This window comes from Microtus pennsylvanicus, chromosome 3 (assembly GCF_037038515.1).
Source record: "Microtus pennsylvanicus isolate mMicPen1 chromosome 3, mMicPen1.hap1, whole genome shotgun sequence".
Classification (NCBI taxonomy): domain Eukaryota; kingdom Metazoa; phylum Chordata; class Mammalia; order Rodentia; family Cricetidae; genus Microtus; species Microtus pennsylvanicus.
The window spans coordinates 128,743,323-128,763,538 of record NC_134581.1 but is presented as its reverse complement, the minus strand read 5'-3'; the positions used below and the strand labels follow the sequence as shown (position 1 = coordinate 128,763,538).

The 20,216-nt window shown below is 45.9% G+C and overlaps 1 protein-coding gene and 1 pseudogene across 5 annotated transcripts in view; one reads left to right on the top strand and one right to left on the bottom strand.

Moving 5' to 3' along the window:
- The first annotated feature begins 645 nt into the window (after nt 1-645).
- On the top strand, nt 646-1,940 carry LOC142846499 (nucleophosmin pseudogene; annotated as a pseudogene).
- A 9,207-nt stretch (nt 1,941-11,147) lies between these two features.
- Nucleotides 11,148-20,216, bottom strand: part of Susd1 (sushi domain containing 1) — a 121,896-nt gene continuing 112,827 nt past the window's right edge. For all 5 annotated transcript variants that reach the window (XM_075967114.1, XM_075967115.1, XM_075967116.1 and 2 more), the window contains 2 exons: nt 12,596-12,689; nt 11,148-11,878 (listed from right to left, as the gene is read on the bottom strand). In XM_075967114.1, coding sequence (XP_075823229.1) covers nt 11,878; nt 12,596-12,689 — 95 coding nt within the window. In that variant the 3' untranslated portion in view covers nt 11,148-11,877. The remainder of the gene's footprint in view (nt 11,879-12,595; nt 12,690-20,216) is intronic.

The following is a 20,216-nucleotide window of genomic DNA, read 5'->3' as shown; positions in this document are numbered from 1 at the left end:
AGCACAAGAAAAAGAAACATGAAGCCAACATGCCAAAAGTCATGACATCTTCTCTCTTCCTTCGCAAAAACTCAAAGATGGGATTTTGTCAAACTAAAACATTACTGCATATCAACCAACAAAATGATTTTTTAAAAAAAAACAAGGGATGGGGAAAAAATAGTCAAAAACTATAAGCCCAATAGAGGTTACTGTGCAAATTTGTATAAGGAACTTGACAGCAAGGGGAAACCCGATTGTTTTAAATGGAAAAAGGCTCTAAATAGACATTTTCCCTCTTGAAGACACACAAATGATTGGCAAGTGTAGGAAAAGCTGTTCACATTCTTGATCACCAGGGAAATCAAAACCACAATAAGGTTCACATCAGATCTGTTAGCATAAGAAATAGCAACAACCACAAAGAGGACAATGACCAAAGCAGACATTAAGCCCTGTCAAGGATGTAGAGAAAGGAGAAGCCTTGGCCAGGCAGAGTGACTCATGCTTGTATTCCTGGTGTTTTGGAGGCTGAGGTGGTAGGCTTCTCATGAGATCTAGGCCATCCTGGGCTAGAGCAAGAACCTATCTCCAAAAGAAAGTCGCTGAGAATGTGAGTTGGTGGAGACATTACACAACATAATAAGAAAATTTCCTTAGTCCCTGGCGTGATTCCGTCCTGCGTGCCTGTTCTGAGGAGCAGCAGGCAGAACCCTCCGTCCGACTTCTCTGCCACCGAAGAACGCGCCTTCACCTCATGGAAGACTCCATGGACATGGACATGAGCCCTCTAAGGCCTCAGAACTACCTTTTCGGCTGTGAACTAAAAGCCGACAAAGATTATCACTTTAGGGTGGATAATGATGAGAATGAGCACCAGTTATCACTAAGAACGGTTAGTTTAGGTGCTGGGGCAAAAGACGAATTACACATCGTAGAGGCAGAAGCAATGAACTATGAAGGCAGTCCAATAAAAGTAACACTGGCAACTTTGAAAATGTCTGTACAGCCAACAGTTTCTCTTGGGGGATTTGAAATAACACCTCCTGCGGTCTTAAGATTGAAGTGTGGTTCTGGGCCTGTGCACATTAGTGGACAGCATCTAGTAGCTGTAGAGGAAGATGCAGAGTCAGAAGATGAAGATGAGGAGGATGTAAAGCTGTTGAGTATGTCTGGAAAGCGATCTGCTCCTGGAGGTGACAACAAGGTTCCACAGAAAAAAGTAAAACTTGATGAGGATGATGATGAAGATGATGAGGATGATGAAGATGATGACGACGATGATTTTGATGATGAGGAAGCTGAGGAAAAAGTTCCAGTGAAGAAATCTATACGAGATACCCCAGCCAAAAATGCACAAAAATCAAACCAAAATGGAAAAGACTTAAAACCATCAACACCAAGATCAAAGGGTCAAGAGTCCTTCAAAAAACAGGAAAAAACCCCTAAAACACCAAAAGGACCTAGTTCTGTAGAAGACATTAAGGCAAAAATGCAAGCAAGTATAGAAAAAGGTGGCTCTCTTCCCAAAGTGGGAAGCCAAGTTCATTAATTATGTGAAGAATTGCTTCCGGATGACTGACCAGGAGGCTATTCAAGATCTCTGGCAGTGGAGGAAGTCTCTTTAAGAAAATGGTTTAAACAGTTTGAAATATTCCGTCTTACTTAATTTCTGTAACAGTTGATATATCTGGCTGTCCTTTTTATAATGCAAAGTGAGAACTTTCCCTACTGTGTTTGATAAATGTTGTCCAGGTTCCATTGCCAAGAATGTTGTCTAAAATGCCTGTTTAGTTTTCAAGGATGGAGCTCCACCCTTTACTTGGTTTTAAGTATGTATGGAATGTTATGATAGGACATAGTAATAGTGGTGGTCAGATGTGGAAATGGTAGGGAGACAAATATACATGTGAAATAAACTCAGTATTTTAATAAAGTAAAAAAAAAAAAAGAAAAGAAAATTTCCTTAAAGATTAAATAGAATTTCAGTATGACAACAGCCATCCTACTTCCGTTTTACGTTCAAAGGAATGAAATCCTTATGTCCCAGGGATCTTTCCCATGGTCTTCGCAGCATTATTCACAGAAGGTGAGGCCACCTGAGTCCCTGTCACCAGAGAATGGGCAGAGAGAATGTGAGACCAATGCTAGGATGTACTGCAGACTTACCGCTTGTTTGTGAAATCTACAAACGTTGAATTCACAGAAACAGAAGCGTGAAAGGTGATTCTGGGGGCAAGAGTGAGAGAAGGGAAGATGCCGGACACAGGAAGTGGGCACAGGAAGTGGGCACAGGAAGATGTTGGTCAATCTGAAGACAGATGTTAAGGGATAACTCATGTTATATTTGAAATTTCTTGTGAAAGCAATTATAGCTGTTCTTTCCTATGTGTGTGCACACATGTGTAGGAGGTGTTCATGTTTATGCGAATGCTCACGTGGAGATCAGAAGTCACCGTCAGATTTATACATTCTTTTACCATTCCCTTCTTTTTAAAAAAAATATTTATTTGTTTATTTATTTATTATGCATACAATATTCTGTCTGTGTGCATGCCCGAAGAGGGCACCAGACCTCATTACAGATGGTTGTGAGCCACCATGTGGTTGCTGGGAATTGAACTCAGGACCTTTGGAAGTCGAGACAATGCTCTTAACCACTGAGCCATCTCTCCAGCCCCCCCTTCCCTTCTTTTTTAAGAGCCTGGAGCTTACCCATTCTGCTAGACTGACTGGTTAGCAAATCATGAGGATGTAGCTCTAGTTCCTCCCAGGACTGGAGTTATAGATACACATCACCATGCCCAGCTTTTTATGTAGGTGCCAAAGCTCTAAACTCAAGTCCTCGGGTGGTAGGTAGCTCATTGGGTGGAGTGAGTGTCAAATACGCATGAGACATGGGTTTGATCTCCAGCAGTGCAAAAACCTGGTGTGGTAGCCTATACCTGCAATGCCCGCGCTCCAGCTCCGGGAGTTGGAGGCAGGAGGGTCAGAAGTTCAAGGTCATCTATGACTATCTAGAGAGTTCAAAACTAGTCTGAGACTCTGTCTCAAAAAAATAGAATAAAAAAATAAATAACAGAAGTTGGGTCCGTGGGCTCATAAGTAGACGTTACCTACTGAGCCATCTTCATAGGCCCTACGTCTAAGTATTCTTTCAGTATTAGCGTGACTCTAGCCATTCCTTCACAGTGTCCACATGGACCCTGTCGTCCATTGTTCACTCCAAATACATGCAAGTTTACTTGTTAATCATATCTCAGTAAAACTAGGGGAAACGACAACCAGAGAAAAATAGAAGTAGCCCATGATCAACTATATCCTCTCCCCCAGTACACACACAGAGGAAGATCTCGCTGATATTGCTACCTGAGAATTTTAAGTAGCCCATTAACCCTTCACTAACCACCTACCTTGCTCGCACGTTTTCTCCACCTGGATAGACACTCTCATGTTTCCCTCATAAACCGCTATTTCCCACAGATGTGAAGTCGCCTCAGTTTTTTTGCTTGTTTTTTTTTAAATACAAAGGATGATGGCCAGCAGCACGCTTCTTCAAGGGTCAGCGGGTTCCCATTAGAATCTCAAGTGTGGGCCTCAAGCGACCATCAGCCAGCTGGCTAACATCATCAGGAATCCAGCACTTAGAAAGGAAAGGAAAACTCTTGATGATTCAGTAAACTTATTCCTGGAAATAATAAAAGACAATAATCTGCACACCGGCCTCAGCGCACGTAGCATAAATATTGAGTTTGGAGCGTTACCAACGTCTAAGCCCACTCTGACTTAAGCTATGATCCCCTTAGCCGTGCGCCTCTGTGTTTGGGATGATTTAAAAGCAGTTTCCTTCGCTAAGTATCCACAAGGGGTTGTAGGAAAATAGCTCAGGAGAGTCTAAAGATCTTTGTCACCTTTGTGGTGGTGTCTTGAGGAGTTCCTTTGGAATTGGGTTAAAAATTTGTTGAGATTAGAGACTTTCTGAGCCCTGGGAGGTTTGGCGTAACTAGATTCTTCTCCTTAGGCTCAGTGTCAGGGACTCCTGTCACTCAGGAGTACCTGCTCAGCAAGTCCTTTCTGTGGCTCAGTGTGTTTCCCTTCGAGTTTACCAGAGAGCAGCATGGTGGCTGACCAAGCAAGCAATTATGCAAAGCAGGTGTGTCGTGTAGTAAAAGTGGCAGGAGTCTAGAAGCAATGCCAGCCTTATGATTGTGGGAAAACAGTGACGTCCCACATGGAGGGCAGTGACCTGGGTAGCCAAGGGGGTAGACAATAAAACTCCATTCAGCTGAATACTGAGTGGGAGAAAGAGCTGAGGATAGAAACCTGACTGACGGCACAGCCATAGAAAGCACGTTGCATGTCCACTGTGAGCATCCTTAGTCTTGCACTTCAGTGCTCCAGTGCACGGTCAGACATCACCAGTCCTCCAAAGCGCATAACCAGGCACCCAAGTCTCCTCTGCAGTGTGTGTTGCCCAGCTCCCCCCTCTCACCCCACCCTGGTTACTCTCCTATTGCTGTGAAGCCATGCCATGACGAAGGCAACTTATAAAAGGAAACATTTGTTGGGGCTCATGGTTTCAGGGGGTTAGAGCCCATGATGGCGGATGATTAGCTGAGAGCTAGCAACCTGATCCACAGGCACTAAGCAGTGGAGAGGGTTTAGCTACCTGGAACCATGGGAGGTCTTTCGAAACCTCAAACTCCACCCGCACACACCCCCTCCAACAGACCACACTTCCTAGTTCCTTCCAAACCATCCCACCAAATTCGAAATGTGTGTTCGAATGTGTGAGTCTGCAGGGGTCATTCCTGCTTAAAACACCACACTTTGCGTCCAAGAAAGGCAGATCGCTTCCACCACCCCTCACCTCCTTTCTCTCGTCTGCTGGGGTGAAAAACCTGATCTCACTGATGGCTGCCTCAACAGGATCTCCAGTGCAGGTTCCCGCCCAGCACTTAGCCCCTACCCTGAAGGGCCTTTCTACAGAGACCCGAGGAGGTGGGAGGGGCAGCAGCAGCTTCCGTGTTGAAGGAGAAGCAGCCAGTTGCACGTAGAAGTGAGGGAAAGGAGGCTGGAAGGGTAGACCAGTGGTTAAGAGTGCTTGCTGTGCTTGCAGAGGACTAGTCAATTCCCAGCACTCACGGTGGCTCATAAGCATCCATAATTCCAGGTCCAGGAGATCTGATGCCTTATTCTAATGATATGAGCACCAGGCACATAGGTGGCACACATACACACATGCAAGCAATACATACATACTCATATGCAAGCCATACATACATACTCACATGGGTGGTATACATACATACGTGCAAGTTGAACACTCAGATACATAAAAAGTAAATTTCGAAAGTTCTTTAATGAAACAAGGGAAAGGGGAGTGGAGTGGCTGACACCAGGTATATGTCACACTTGGAGATGAGGCGGGATCTCTTCAGATCAGGATGGGGACTGATCTTTTAGCCTTGGTGGGGTCCCTCCTGTCTCTGTCTTCTCTAGGGAACTGTCTCAGATGCACAAGCTCAGACTGACATTCAGCCCAAATGAATACGAGTCAGTCTGCAGCACACAGGAAAAGAAAGTAGGAATGTTCGTCAGTACAAATCTCAGGACACCGAGTCAGCCCCAGGAGGCAGCTCCAGGCCTCTGGGAGGCAAGGACAAGGGTGTTGGTTAGTCTTCAAGGCTGTCGGTCACATGCATTCTCTCTTGCAGGGCTGCCTTAGTGTGCACATCTGCCCTGCACCTTCTAGCCAGACAGCATGCTGCTCAGTAAGCTTGCACTGTGCTCTCTCTATTTCCTAGTGGCCTCTGCTGTGGGTCCATAGTAATGATTCTCCTTTCATGGATGCTGCCCTGTCTTAAGCAGAAGACAGTGTGGTGGAGAATCCTGTTAGGTCCCCAGACCACCAGGACCCTTGAGGTCATTCGCTGTTCCCTAGTTCTGGTGTTCATCTCCGTGACATCTCCATCCACAGACGGTTCATTCTGGTCTTATAACCCTCCTCCAGTCATTGGGCCCACCCTTCACTGGAAGTCACAGTGCCTTGAATAGAGGTATCTATCCATGGCTTATGCTCCCCCTACCCCCACCTTATCCTATCTCTGCACACAGCAACTACCAAGATCTTGTCTACAGAGGTCAGGAGCTAGGGAGGGCTCTTATATCCTGTAGCATGTGGGCTCAAGAGAACTCATCGTCCTCAAAGGTTTGGATACGGTTAAAGCTAATTGGTCTTCCGAACCCTGACTCAAGATAGCTACGGGGTGAGGAGAGGAGTGGAGGTGGGAGTTTGGGGTAGAGCTGGCTCCTCAGAGTCACATACCAGGCTCTCTTCAGTTTGTGGAGCTCAAGTATCTTGAATCTGATTCAAATGTTAAGGGACAGGGGTCCATGCTCATGACCCAAAGAAATGGGGCTTGTTCCAGCCCCCAGATGGGGGAATCTCAAGTGAACTCGTCTGGTCAAAGGTGACAAAGTCACTTTGCAGAACTAGCATATGATGGTTACTGACCATTCCCACCTTGATGGCTATGGCAAATGCTCCCTTGCTAATGTAGAATCAAGCCCCGGGCTTGTGCTATAAAAACAAGCCACTCTGCAGAAAGAGCTCACAACATCATACAGTAAAATAGAAAGTTTATAACAAATAGATTCTCTTGCAGTTTGCAGGCTGAGTTCGAAGATGACCCTCATAAAGCCTGTCCCCTGAGTGCCGTTTTCACATAAAATGTCCCTGGAGTGTGGTTTGCTTTTAACTAGCAGAACTTGGCAAATGAAGAGATTTTTCTCAGATGTAATTGAGATTCCAAGTTAGCTCATTTTCAGCTAGTTCAAGAAGAGACATTCCGGGTCTCAGCAACCCTGTTTGTCAGATGGAGACAAAAGCCCTTTTAAGAAGAGATGACCACCTCCCTCCCATTAGAGGCTCTTCTTGATGATGGAATCAGTCATGTTGCAGAAGTCTACATGGAAACCAGCAGATAGTCTCTAGGATCTGTAGAGACATCTAGGTTATGAGGTCAGCCTCCAGTTGACGGACAGCAAAATGTTGGTGGTTCTATCCATACAGGCATGGGGAAACAAAGTCTGCCAACAAGCTCGACAATCACAGAAGACAAGTCTTTCCACGTCAACCCTCCAAATGACAACGCAGTCCAGCTATTGTCTTCATTGTGACTTGTGATGTCCCAAGCAAAGAATCATTCCTGGATTCCCGGCCCAAAAAACGAAGAGGCAAATAAATAGCGTGGCAGGCTTTTTGAAAATCTCATGTTTTATTTAATACCTTGCTTTGAAGGTCCTTCTGAGCATAGCAACAAGGCAATCTAAAGGGGAAAGACTGGTAAATTTGACTTTACCAATGTGATGGGTTTGTGTGACACTATAGAACCCAAATGAAGTTTTAAAACGATATTATCACTTCTAAAAATGTCACACTAGAAAAAGGTAATAAAATATATGGCAGGTGAGCATTAAAAACACAATGATATGAAGAGTTTTGGGCAGAAGAGAAATGCATGTGGGGAGAGAAGGTGGTCCATGGGAGTATAGGTTTCCATGGAGACTACCGGCATCAGGTTCTCTTGGACCTGGAGTTACAGGTGACTGAGAACCAAGCACTAGATGTGGGTGCTGGGAACTGAGCTCAGGGACTCTACAAGAGCAGAGTGTGCTTCTAACTACTGGCCACATCTCTGATCCATAAAGAGCTTGCTCAATCAATATAGACAAGTATCTCATGGAGAAAAAAAGGCAATGGTTCTTCTCAAAGACCAGATATGAAGGGCCAACCAGCATGCATAACTGCCAAGAAATGCAAACAAAACATTAAAACATTACTTTCCACCTACAAGAGGCATAGAGATGAGCAATATCAACTCCAACTGCTGGAGTTGAGGCTTTCTATTGGTGAGAGCGTAAATTGACTTCCCAGCAAAGCATAGTTCAATACATACAGTTTTCATTCCAACAACCTTATGGCTATGAATTTAATCTAACAACTGCACATCTTTCTACAGACTTGTGTAAGGAAAAACCTGGAAACACTTTAGCTATATATGCATGGTAGAATACAATTAAATAAACCATGGTATAGACTTGTAAGTCAGTCACTACTGACAAGGCCCAGGAAATACTGAAGGGTGAAAGCACATCATAAAACACTTCCTTCTGGGGGAACCTGAACAATGTTCTCAAAAGGTAGGGATATCAAGATCAAGGCTTATACCAACATAGCCACCACAACTGAGGTGACCAACTCTCTGCACCCAGAGCATGCAATGGTCAATGCTTTAAACATGGATTTGCTGTGGGCTGCAAAGTTGGCGGGGTTAAGAGCGCTTATTGCTCTTGCAGAGGATCCAGTACAGTTCCCAAAACCCACGTGGTGGTTCATAACCATCCATAACTCCAGTTTCAGGGGATCTAATGCCTTCGTTTAACATGCACACGGTACACATACACACATGCAAAATACTCATACACAAAAATAAATCTTTAAAAGTTGATTTACTTCATTTTATCTTTCAGTGCATAAACATAAACTTAAAAGTGCTCTCCTTCCCTTCAGAAGCCAGCACCTGGCCTAGATAATGACTGTCAAAGGCAGAGGTCTTTAGACTGCTATGACCAGTGGTTCATAGAAGAGAATGGAAAAACAGATCTTGAAAATCAGAATAAAAGTTTGGCAATCAAAAGGGTCCACTCAGCATTGCTTTTTACTTCCTCTCAAATAAATTTGAATATGACCTTTATTCCAAGCTGGCGTGAAATTTCAGGATAATCACCACTACCCTGGGCGTTATCTCAGGTGCTCTGCTGCAATTCCAGGTCTTCTAACACTACTCCATTTCCCCTAATCTCCATTCATTCACTTGGCTGTCTGTGGCTCCTTCAAGAAGTGATGGGTAGTGGTATTTAATAGTCAAAAGACAGGCATGAGGACTCATGGTCAGGTAACATAGACACTAACAATAAGGTAATATAAAGCTGACATGATATTGTTTGGAAATATAAGGACATGGTTTTCCCAAAACCAAAGAGGCAGTCTACAAATTACCTCAGCAGCTAATTCAAGGGTTAGCAAGTGCCAGGGAAGAAAACTAGGCTTGCATCAAAACATTCAAGTCCGCATCTGTTTCTCCCTTTAAAATAGGGACCCGAAACCCCTGACCTTTCTACTTCACAGAACCTAGTGAAGATGGAATGAAAGAGGTGCCTGGTGTATAGCTAAGGGTGTACCCACAAACTATGCACACACACACACACACACACACACACACACCCATGACAGTCCAAAGTGAGTGTGTTTGTTCCATGACTGGGTAATACCTCAATTCCAATTCCCAATCTGGAAGCTAATTTAAAACCAGATCTAAGACGTTCCCGTGGTGGTCATGTGGGAAAAAATCTTCCTCCACCCCTACATTAGGATCTATATTTTAAAAACTACATTTTGTGTGCGTGTATGTCTGTGTATATGTATGGGCATACACATGCCACAGAACACATGTGGTGTTCCGAGGACAATCTGTAAGAATCAGCTTTCTCCATCCACTGCGTAGGTCCCCAGGCTTCATCTCAGGTCGCCAGGCTGAGCCATGTCTCTGGCTCCAGATCTAGCTTTAGTGAGTGGGACTCAGGAGCCAGCTCAACACCGTAGTCTACAAGTATCCCTTGTCCTCCGTTAACTGGGAATCCAATTAAGGAGGGGGCAGAGGTCTTCTGTTGTAAAATTTCTTTCTTCGAGCTTATGGGAAAACTAAGAAGAACAGCGGGGAAATGCCCACCGCCTGCTCCAGTTGTGTTTGTGCGCAGATCGACTCCGTCGTGAGTTAGAACAATCAGAGGAAATAACAAAGTCTGTGTGTTTGCTGTTTTTGCAGCTGTAAATGCACTGTTTTTACATTTCTACACTGCACAACAAGCTGATAATTTACTTAACACAGTGATTGAACCAGAAGCTTTTTTTTTTTTTTAGAGAGGTGAGATTTCTTCCTTTCAGTGGCAATTATGTTAAGACCCCACATGGGCAACTACATCTTGGACAGTTATCCTAGAACGCAAAATTAGGGAGTGCTGGAAATATTGGTCCCACGTAACTCAAAGGACAGAGGACTAGCAAGACCAGCAGCTGGCACTGAATACACAAGTCTGGCTTGCCTCCCTCTGCCTGGCTTTTCCCAGTTGAGTAGAACTAGCCCCACCCTCCAGGTGGGAGCAGCTTTATGAGCAGTTCAATCGTGTTTCAGTCTGTTTTCTGTTCTAACAGAACAGCTGAGTATAGTGATTTACAAAGCACAAAGGAGCTGTTAACTTGGGTTCTGGCTCAGGAGCCTGGGAATCCCAAGGGCATGGCCCGGGCATCTTCACAACTTCTGATGGGTCTCTTGATGTTTCACATGAAGGATGGGCTCACAAGTATCCCATGCTCTTCTGGGAACTAAGCTAATCCCAGAAGAAAGGGGGAAAAGGTATTAACACCCCTAATACTCAATTCAGTTCGTAAAGGTTCCACACCAATCAAATTTCACCATGAGACAAAACAGATATGTCATAATCACTGGGCAACTCAGCTATGACCTCTACCCACAAACACCCTGCAAGCCAGCAAAGAACACAGCAGTCATGGTCCTGGAAAGATTGTCTGTCTTCCTCAGGACCACAGGGGTGCACAGTTCCAGAACCACATTGGGTTCTACTTTGAGGTTGTACTACGTAACCACATGTCCTTCCCCTCCCCCTGTACTTTGGATTCTGTAGGTCTAGTGAGGGAGAGAGGGAGAAGGAAGAGAGAAGCCACAGTCTTGGAGCTGAGCTGTGGTAGAGAAGAAGCTGAAGAATACCAACTGGGTTTTTTTTTAAAGTCAAACTGAATACACTCTATGTGTATATTCACTATGTGGACAGTAGGCCAGCCCTGCCTATAGCTAATGTTCATGGGCCACAACATCGTCTCAAGTCACAGTTACTGAGGTGTAGCTAAGGTATGTCAATCACCATGATCCCCCCCTCTCCCAACACTCATGCAGATTCTGGTCGTGAACTGCATGGATGCTGCTTTAACCCACTGTTTCTACATTACAGCCAAACTCAAATTTCTCAAGGGAGGCAGAGAACAATTTCATAGATGGTGAGAGAAAACCAAAATCAAACCAAGGAAAGAATGGGCAAAATTACAGAATGTGTTTTACTGGAAAGTAGGCATTACTTTTGATCTCACATAAACAACTAGAATTGTATCAAAGCCAGGCTGCCTAACAGTCATGCAGGGAACCCGAGAGGGTGGCCACGTTACTGTATTTTCTAATTAGTTTATCAGTAAACTATAGGGAAGGGCTAATTCTAAAACGCTTGAAACATTTTTCATGACACTGTTCTTTATCCAACGACCTCCTTCACAAAACCAAGTTCCAGCCCAGATTTAAGTCCATCTCATTACCTACTGTGAAAGAATGAACCCTGAACTAATTAGCAGGGGTACCTAAAGTAAGATCCAGCAACTCCACATCTCAGGGTCTATGGCCTGAGCACAGCCAGTGTCTACAGGAGCTGATTCTCAGGGCTGTGGCCTGTGGTCATTATGGGAGCTGACTCTCAGAGCTGTGACCTGTGGTCAGTATTACACTGGGCATGAGTCTCAAGTTCATGGACACACACTGATCCTGAAAGCATGAAGCACATAAAACAGCTCCCAAGTTTTCTCCTTCTGGAAAATTCCATAGAGATAGGGTTGGTGCCATCTTGAATTCAGGGATGAGGCCATGGTGGGATGGAGAAGGTTTCAGGTTCACACAAGGGCTCTGGATGGAAGTCACACAGCCCAGGCACCTGAAACCTGTAGAAACAGCTGTCCATCATAAGGCAGTATTTCCAGGCGGTGCACACCAGCCATCTAGACATAGAGGAGGAAGAGAAGGCATAAACATTGCACACTCTGCTGTTTCTTCACTGTGTGCCCCTCCAGTACAGCACACATGGATGTCTGCCAGCAGGGTCCCAGCAATAAAGCTGCATAGATCAGCCTGCCTGCTGGAGTAACCGGGCTGTCATCACTATCCCTACTTTTCCCCTGATCAGGGCATCCTCTTCCTGGGCGCCAATTTGTTGGAGAAGAGGCTGCTTGTTGGTTACCAGCAGTTTAGCCCCCAAATAATCACACAGAAATTGTATCAATTAAATCACTGCTTGGCCCATTAGCTCTAGCTTCTCATTGGCTAACTCTTACATATTAATTTAACCCATTTCTATTAATCTGTGTATTGCCACGTGACTGTGGCTTACTGGCTAAAGTTCCAGCATCTGTCTCCTGCAGGGATACATGGCTTCTCCTTGACTACGCCCTCTTTCTCCCATCATTCAGTTTAGTTTTCCCTGTCTACTGCTACTCTGCTCTGTGCAGGCCCAAGACAGTTACTTTATTAACCAGTGGTATTCACAGCATGCAGAGGGAAATCCCACATCACCTTCCTTCTCCCAGCTTCGAGGTTAGTCATGCCGGCTTACCTGCTGCCTGTGCTCTGACCACCCTCATGCCCAGCTGTCCGGCATGACTCCCACCCCAGCCTCCCCTCCGTTCCACTCATTCTTCAAAAGTGACGGTCTCACATACCACACCGCTGAGAAGGAGAGGAATGCAAGAACGGTCACAAAAGCCACGGAGCCCAGTCCGACGCCCACCATCTGCTGCGGCGTGAGGGACGAGTCTGTGGGAAGAAACCGTAAGATGAGCCTGGAGCACGCTCCACCACGGTCCCCCCAGGAGCTCGCCATCCAACTGTGAGCACTCTCCTTTAACCCAGAGCTGGGCTCCAGTTAACAAAGAATCCCAAGAATGCCTCACAGTGCCTCTGTGTCCCCAACACAGGTCCTGCAGAGGTCAGACCTCAGGAAACCACAGTTTCAAAGTATTTCTAAAAAGGAAGCATAAAACCAGATCATATTAAAGCCTCAAGGCTTGTGGACACACCAAAGATACACGATACATGCTGTGTGCAGAGCTCCTCTCGGGCCAGTTACACTTGATAGCTTTTTAAGAGCCATCTCCTTCCACATGGAAGATGTTACTCTGACATCCTCTGAACTTGGGCTTCGGTGTCAGCCAGCACCAGCGGTCACAAACATGTTTTGTTGAGCAGCAGTGCCTCCATTTCCCCATATTATTAGCAGGACAGTACCTCTCTGCTCTGCTCAGCAGGTTTCTCTAAAAATTTTTTAAAAGTCCATGTAAAAGCGCTTAGAACACATGTGCTATTTGGGGAACATCACATGACAACTCCAGGGAGATCCCTGATTACAAATGGAAAAACACTCACATTTGTGGTGCACATTTGGGCCAAGAGACTTAATGCAGAGCCTCGTGACTTCAGCAAAGGCCCTGTTTCTATTGGGAAACAGCAGCCACTGTGTGACACGCACCGTTGTGAGCACCTCACTGGGGTTAACTAGGTCTCCTGTGGTAGTTAATCCTAAATGTCAATTGGATTGGGTTGAGAGACACTTGGGAGCTTAGGAAACTACACTCCTGGGTGTGTCTGTGAGATGGACCTTGGAGAGGGAAGACCTACCCTGGACATGGGCATCACCACCCAATCAACTGGGGCCTGGATGAACAGATGCAGGAGAAGGGGGCTGGCTGGCTGGGGCTTGCCTTCCCTCTCTTTGCTTTCTACAAGATGAGCAGCCTCCTCCAGCACATACTGCACTAGTTCATTCAAGTCAGAGCAACGGAGCTAACCAACCTTAGACAGACACCCCTGGAACCGTGAGCCCCAATACACCTTTCACTCATGAAAGTTGTTTGTTCAGTTACTGTGTTATCCAGATGAAAAATGAACTCATCCAGCTCCTAATAAATTCTTATACTGAGGATCATTGTGAGTCCCTCTTTACAGATGAAGGGCTGGGGCACAGAGTAATTACACACAGCTCAGATGTCTAGGACCAGCTTAAGGGCTATTTGGTCCCAGTGGAAACTCTGTGGGGTCCCTGGCACCCACAGGTACAGCCATAGACTACACTGCTTTTAACAGTCAAGCGAAACTCACTATCCCAGGAAGTGTTGTTGCAAGACTTTCTAGAAAACATGGTATACATCTATAATTCCAGTGCTTGGGAAGCTGAGGCAGGAGTCTCATGAGTGAGAGGCCAACCTGGGTTGCATAGTTAGACCATATCTTAAAATGACAACGACAACAAAAAAAAAAAGAAAAGAAAAAAGAAAGAAAGAAAAAGAATTATACTTTGTGTATTCAGACCCAGAGGGTCTGGACACTTTACATAGCTAAACTGTCAAATAGAAAGAGGAGCGGTGAGGAAATTGGAAGTTACTTGTATCTTAAATATAAGAAGATTTGATCACAGGGCATAAAGACAGTAGAATGTTATCATAGGGAAGAATATGCTAGAACAAAACCAAGCGTGTAGGAACAAAGCCAGCTCCCCGTCAAGCCATTTCACAGCTTGAACACTAGAATGATGGTGTTCAAGTCTCTGTCTCAATACCATCCCTTTCTCCCGGTGGAACTTCAAACCAGAGCATCAGCCGTGTGTGTTAGTTTCCTTACCAAGGAGTGCTCTAAGCACATGGAAACTGTAACCACAGCACCCAGCTTCAGGTGACTGTGAGAAACAATGACATGAAACAGCCAGTCACCCAGCAAACAATCAACAAGCGTCAGTTACTGTCAACCATTGTTCCCATTGTTGTGTAACTGTTTCAAATGAGTGAAACAATAAATTACCTATAACTGGTAAAGAGAAAAGAATGCCTAATCAGAAGAAAGTGTCTGATTACTAAAGCTTATTTCATATACCAACATAAGACTCAGGTAAAGACTTAAATTGAAATATAAAAGAACGGAAAAATGTTGGTGAATGTTTATATAACATTAAAGTGGGTAAGAATTGTCTGGTTACATTTATCAAATCTGGAGCCCTCTAGACTTAACCGCATTCATAAAGCATGTGTTTTATATACACAAAATTACCATTTGTAAGGTTAAAAAGCGCCATTTGCACAATTAGTGAGGTTTGGGGTTTTTAAGAGAAAATGCTGCCTTTAATCCCAGGGTTTGAGAGGCAGAGGCAGGCAGATCTCTGAGTTCAAACCCAAGCTGCTCTACACAGCGAGTTCCAGGACAGTCAAGGCTACACAGAGAAACCCTGCCTCAAAATAGAACAAAAATAAGCAAACAAAAAGTAAGAAAGAGAGAGAGAGACACACACACACAGAATTCAGCGTTGGAGACGGGGTGGGGGGTGAGGAGAGGCGGGTATTTTCACTGAGAGCTTACACAGCTAACCCTCCTCTCCAGTTTTCTTTATCAGTGTTTCCCTTATATCTTCCCCATATACTTCCTCCACATTTTAATCTTTGCTAAATGAAAACACTGAACCGAAGGACTATGGGCTGGAGTCCACACTGTGAGAGTCCTGGATTTCTATTCATTCATCAGGAGTTACTAGTTGGGTGACGTCAGCTTTGCATCATCAGATGGGCCCACTTCTAGGCCCGTCTACAGCCCTCCTATCCCCTGTGTCCACAGGGGCGTTGTTAACTGTTATCAGAAGTCAGGATACACCCTTGTCTGCCCGACTTCCTTGGACGCTGAATGAGTCCGCGGAAGGAGGGACACCTAAGTGACCTCATGCTCTGAGCTGACTCACTAGAAACACTGTCACTGCTGCTATCAGAGAGAGACAAGCCATCCCGTGACACTCTGGCCTGCCCTTCACTTTACGCTATCTTCGGGAACACTTTCGGTGGCGCCTCCTTTGTACAAAGTCCTCGTCCACTCCCCGGTCCCAGCCTTCTCCTCCAGACCTCACAAAGGTCATCTGCAGTTGTTTATCTATGTGGAAACTGTGTGGACCTGCTCTGATGCGCTTCATAGAAGTGAAGGGGTATTACCCACTCACAATCCAAAATGACAGAGGCAAAGTCAGAGCCCGGGAATCCAGCTTCCCCCAGACCATCCACCCATAGCATCCTCCTCAGAATGGGACCCACTTAATCCTTGCTATAGACACTATTATTAAAGGGTGGCCTGTGGGGCTCATGCAGTGGGCGACTAAGAAGTTAAGAATACTCGCGGCTCCTCCAGAGGACGGGAACTCAGCTCCCAGTGCCCTTGTTGGGCAGCAGCTCACAGCCCCCTACACCTCCAGCTCCGAGGATCTGACACTCTCTTCTTGCCTCTGAGGGTACTGCACTCATACGGCACACACTCACACAGACACAGGCACAAGTGTAAACGAAAAGAAATAAGGAGTAGCCTTGATTTATTTGCACAGCATCATCTGGGCTTTGGCTCCCAACATGATGTCCAGTTCTTGGTTACAGGGCTTTGGGCTCACTTTGCATACAGACTCTGAATCTAAGCACACTCGTGTCTGTGTGTGTGTGTGCGTGCGTGCGTGTGTGTGTGTGTGTGTAGCCTCCAAGAATGCCTTACTAATAAAATTTACAAGTGGCCAATTTGGATTATAGTTTTATAGTCTTGCCACTCTGGCTCCACTCCCTTCCACAGTCTCATGCTTGGGACCTTTGATTTTCCTTTCCTTCTGAATCATCTGTAGAATATTCTCTTGGAAACTCGGCTGAGTGACTCATGTGCCGTGTTAGTCATTCTTAGAGAAAGTAAATACCTTTGAACCATAACCCTCTTCTCCACAGACTCTGCTCTCGGACTAAACAGTGAACCAGCCTCTCTTTAATCCGTCCCTGATAGGTCACAGGTGCTGAAGAGGAAGTTAGACCCTGGGACAACCTTGATGACTTCCTCCTGGTGTTGACACCTTGTTTGCAGAGCTGTGCTCAGGTACGATCACTTCCCGAAAGCAACAGTTGCCATCAAACGCTACAAATAAATTAGCACCGTGACTCAGGCTGGCTTGGGACAGACATATCCAGAGAGCAGTTGCTGCATCAGTTTGAGCACAGACAGGCAAGAGTGATGATACAGTGTGTTTAATTTCTATGTGTTATTTTTCGGGTCTTCTTATTTAAGTTCCCTGCAAGGGGGCGAGGGCTGGAAAAGGGGAGCAAAACAGGAAATAAACTCAGGTAATTAATGTTTGATAAAACAGCAAGAATGCCGGATCCGTTTTATTGTAACCTAACACACTGCCGTAAGTTTAGATAGTTCTAAGTCCACTGATTGGCTCCCAGTTCTGTGGTTCCAGGTTCAGATCCACTGTGACAGGTTCTCTGCTCAGCCCTGTCTCAGGGCTGGACTCGGGGTGCTGAAAGGCCCTCCTTTCCTTCTGGAGGGAGGCTCTGCAGAGGAGTGTGCGCCCTAGTTCATCTCACTGTCGGCCAAATGTGCATGCATGCGTGTGTGTGTGTGTGTGTGTGTGTGTGTGTGTATAGAAAGAGAGAGAGCCCAGTATCCCTAGGGTACTGATTCCAGAAAACCTTCCCCTAAGATACCAGAATTTTGTAATATTAAAGTCTCACAAGAACTGCGTTTGCATATAACCTATCTACAATCTCTTTCGTACTTTTCATTTGTCTCTGGACTACTTAGAACGGTGCAAACAACGTAAATGCTCTGCCAACAGCTGATTCGCTGTATCGTTTTTGGATAATGACAAGGGAAAGGCCCACCTCCGCGATCTCCATCTGCAGTTGATGGAATCCCCAGATGCAGAACCCTGGAGTCAAGCCCTGGCTGACTCTGGGTACCTGCACGTCCACCTTAAGCTTGTAGCTTGAAGTTTTTCTCTGTTTATTTAATTTGACAAGTATTAAATCTGCGCTCCATAGAACGGATGCCTGCCTACCTGCTGGATCCAATGCGCTCTAAGTGAGCACCTAATGTACGCCAGGCAAGGATCCAGTTTTGTTTTCAATGTTCTCTCCAAGTGCCTGAAACCTCATAGAAAAAGACAACTGCCAGCTGCTCTGCAGCGTGGGAGAAGAGTTAAGGAAAAAGAGAGAGGAAGGTGTGGACCCTAAGGAGCTCTGAAGAGCTTCCGGCAGAGGGTGTTTGGTTTTCATCCTGAGCAAGTGAACAGCAGCAAGCAGTGGGTCACAGGTAGCTGACAGTGCATTTGGGTGGGAGTAATCGAGTCGCTGTGTGAGCCAAGGCCTTAAAGAGAAAGGCAGAGAATAGCTAGGATGCCCATCGGAATGGAGGAGGAGGAGAGAAGCGATCATCTGAAGCTGTGTTGGTGTCAAACCGAGGCCTCAAGACACAGGCTGGAAAGCAATGGGAAAGCCCAGAAGAGGCTACCAAAGGCAATGCTAGCATGAGCAGTGCAGTTCCCACATGAGTCCGGCAGCAGCAGGCAGGCTGGGAGGAAGAGGGGAAACCTGAACTCCTGTAACGGGAGATGGACGAGGAGGCTTTGCCATCTGTCTGTGAGACAGGGTAGAGGCCCGAGCTCTGTATGACCAGAAATGAAAGCCAGTGCAGCCTGCAGGCTGGAAGAGAACTGGAGAGTCACCAGTGACTTGGGTTTCACTCCTGTGTCTGCAGAATGCCCTGGATATAGCTTGCCATCATCTGCGTGACTCAGGAAATCACAGGCTCACAGTACTTTGTGGCTGGAAGGAATCTCAGCCCAGGCAGAAGCAACTGAGGACCAGCCAAGTTAAATACCATTTCAAAGACACTGTCTGATTGGGAACTTGACTGAGGCAAGGACGCCCAGGACTTGGCATTTGACATCAAATGCAGTTCCCTGGCTCTATAGCTTTCTTGCTGGTGGCACTGTGCAAAATATAAATACAAAACTCAGCACTGGCCAAAGCCAGAATAGGGTCAAGGCTGTGCATGAAGGAGCTGGAATGACTTGGGGACAAAGCTGGATCACACTTCTCTCCAAATTACCTTCTGAAGTGGGAGTGTCCTAGTTAGAGTTATTATTGCTGCGATGGAACGCTGTGACCAAAAAGCAAGCTGGGGAGGAAAGGGTTTCTTTGGCTTACACTTCCACATTTTAGTCCATTATTGAAGAAGGCCAGGACAGAAACTCAAACAGAGCAGGGACCTGATGGCAGGAGCTGATGCAGAGGCCGTGGAGGAAAGCTGCTTACTGACTTGCTCCCCATGGCTTGCTCAACCCGCTTTCTTATAGAGCCCAGGACCACGAGGAATGGTACCACCCATAATGGGCTGGGCCCTCCCAGATCAGTCACTAACTGAGGCTCCCTCCTCTCCAGTGACTGTAGCTTGAGTCAAGTTAACAGAAAACTAGCCAGCATAGGTCTCCACGTTTTATTTATTTATCATCATTATTGTCATCATCGTTTGGGTTTTTGAGACAAGGCCTCTCTATGTTTGTAGCCTTGGCTGTCCTGGAACTCACTATGTAGATCTCACAATGTAGACTAGGCTGATCTCGAACTCAGAGATCTGCCTGCCTCTTCTCCTGAGTGTTGGGATTAAAGGTTCTCAGTACTGATTCTCAAGGATGCAGAGGGAAGGACGCTTGCAAAAGCCACTCCGATATTCTCAAAATCCTTCCCAGTTACCACAGAAGAACCACAGCCTCCTCTCTGGCTGTTTTGTCTGCCTGGTTTGAATCTTTCCCAATCATATCAAACAGTTACTGGATAGAGCGGATTCCAGAAGCTGTCGTTTGAAAGCCTGCACGTCTTAATTCGCATCCCTTTTACTTAGAAGAGCTCTATTCTGCCCCTGGAGCTTCGGGGAGGGGACAGGCTGAGAGTGTTTCGGATGTTAGAATGTGTGATTGTTTCCTGTACCCTCATTAAACCACTTCAGAAAAGCGAGCCCAGCCATGCCGCACACACCTCTGGTTAAGACGGCTATCTACAACACAAAAAGGCTGTCAGATAACTCACCTGGCCCAGATCCAAAATCAACTTCTCTACCCTTGTTGAAAAAAGTTTTGAGCGGAGATATAAAGAAGGAAAGTCAGATCAAGGGAAAGGCAGACAGACAGAAGCCTCTTTCCCTCCGCCCCTCCTCCACGCGTCCTACTAAGGCCTCTCCTGACAGGGGAACAGAGCATCCATTGTGAAGTTCATCCCTGGCAATCCCCAAAGCAGTTGTGCCTGGCTGCCTCATCACTCCAGCACGGGTGGGGTGGAAGGAGTTAAAGCGACAGTGTGGCCCAAAGGCAGAGGGCGACATTCCTCAGCCTGCTGCCAGGAAAAGGTCCATACTCAAAGGTTATAAATTTAACAAGATTTCTGGGATTAGCTACAACTAATGGAATTCCCGGGAATCAATTCCACTGGCTGGTTGCCTATTGGTTTT